The sequence below is a fragment of the Penaeus monodon genome, chromosome 29 (genome assembly GCF_015228065.2).
Source record: "Penaeus monodon isolate SGIC_2016 chromosome 29, NSTDA_Pmon_1, whole genome shotgun sequence".
Lineage (NCBI taxonomy): Eukaryota > Metazoa > Arthropoda > Malacostraca > Decapoda > Penaeidae > Penaeus > Penaeus monodon.
This window is the reverse complement of record NC_051414.1, coordinates 30,090,885-30,091,159: the sequence shown is the minus strand read 5'-3', so window position 1 is coordinate 30,091,159 and position 275 is coordinate 30,090,885. Positions and strand designations below refer to the sequence as shown.

The 275-nt window shown below is 37.5% G+C and overlaps 1 protein-coding gene across 1 annotated transcript in view; it reads right to left on the bottom strand.

Annotated features, from left to right (window-relative positions):
• The window catches only part of LOC119591665 (cytochrome c oxidase assembly factor 6 homolog), a gene marked incomplete at its 5' end in the record, with an annotated part of 892 nt that extends 617 nt beyond the window's left edge, over positions 1-275 (bottom strand). Inside the window, 1 exon segment of the mRNA XM_037940418.1 lies at positions 162-275. Coding sequence (XP_037796346.1) covers positions 162-267 — 106 coding nt within the window.

Here is a 275-nt window from a genome sequence, read left to right as displayed (position 1 = left end):
CTTTGATCTCCATTTTCAATGCACATTAAACCAAAACAGATTTGAAGGGGACCAATGCATTATTTACAAAGCAAGAAAATATATAATGTTGATCAACTTATAGTTTTCTAAATATATATCAAAAGTAAAAAATGACACAAGCAGCCCCACAGAAAACTTACCCCCTGCATCGAGACATTCCCAAAATTTGTCTCTCGCATCCCAGCACATGTAACGTGCTTCCTTGTTTGGAAAGGCAGTGCTCTTTTCACCCTCTGATCTCGGCATGATTAATC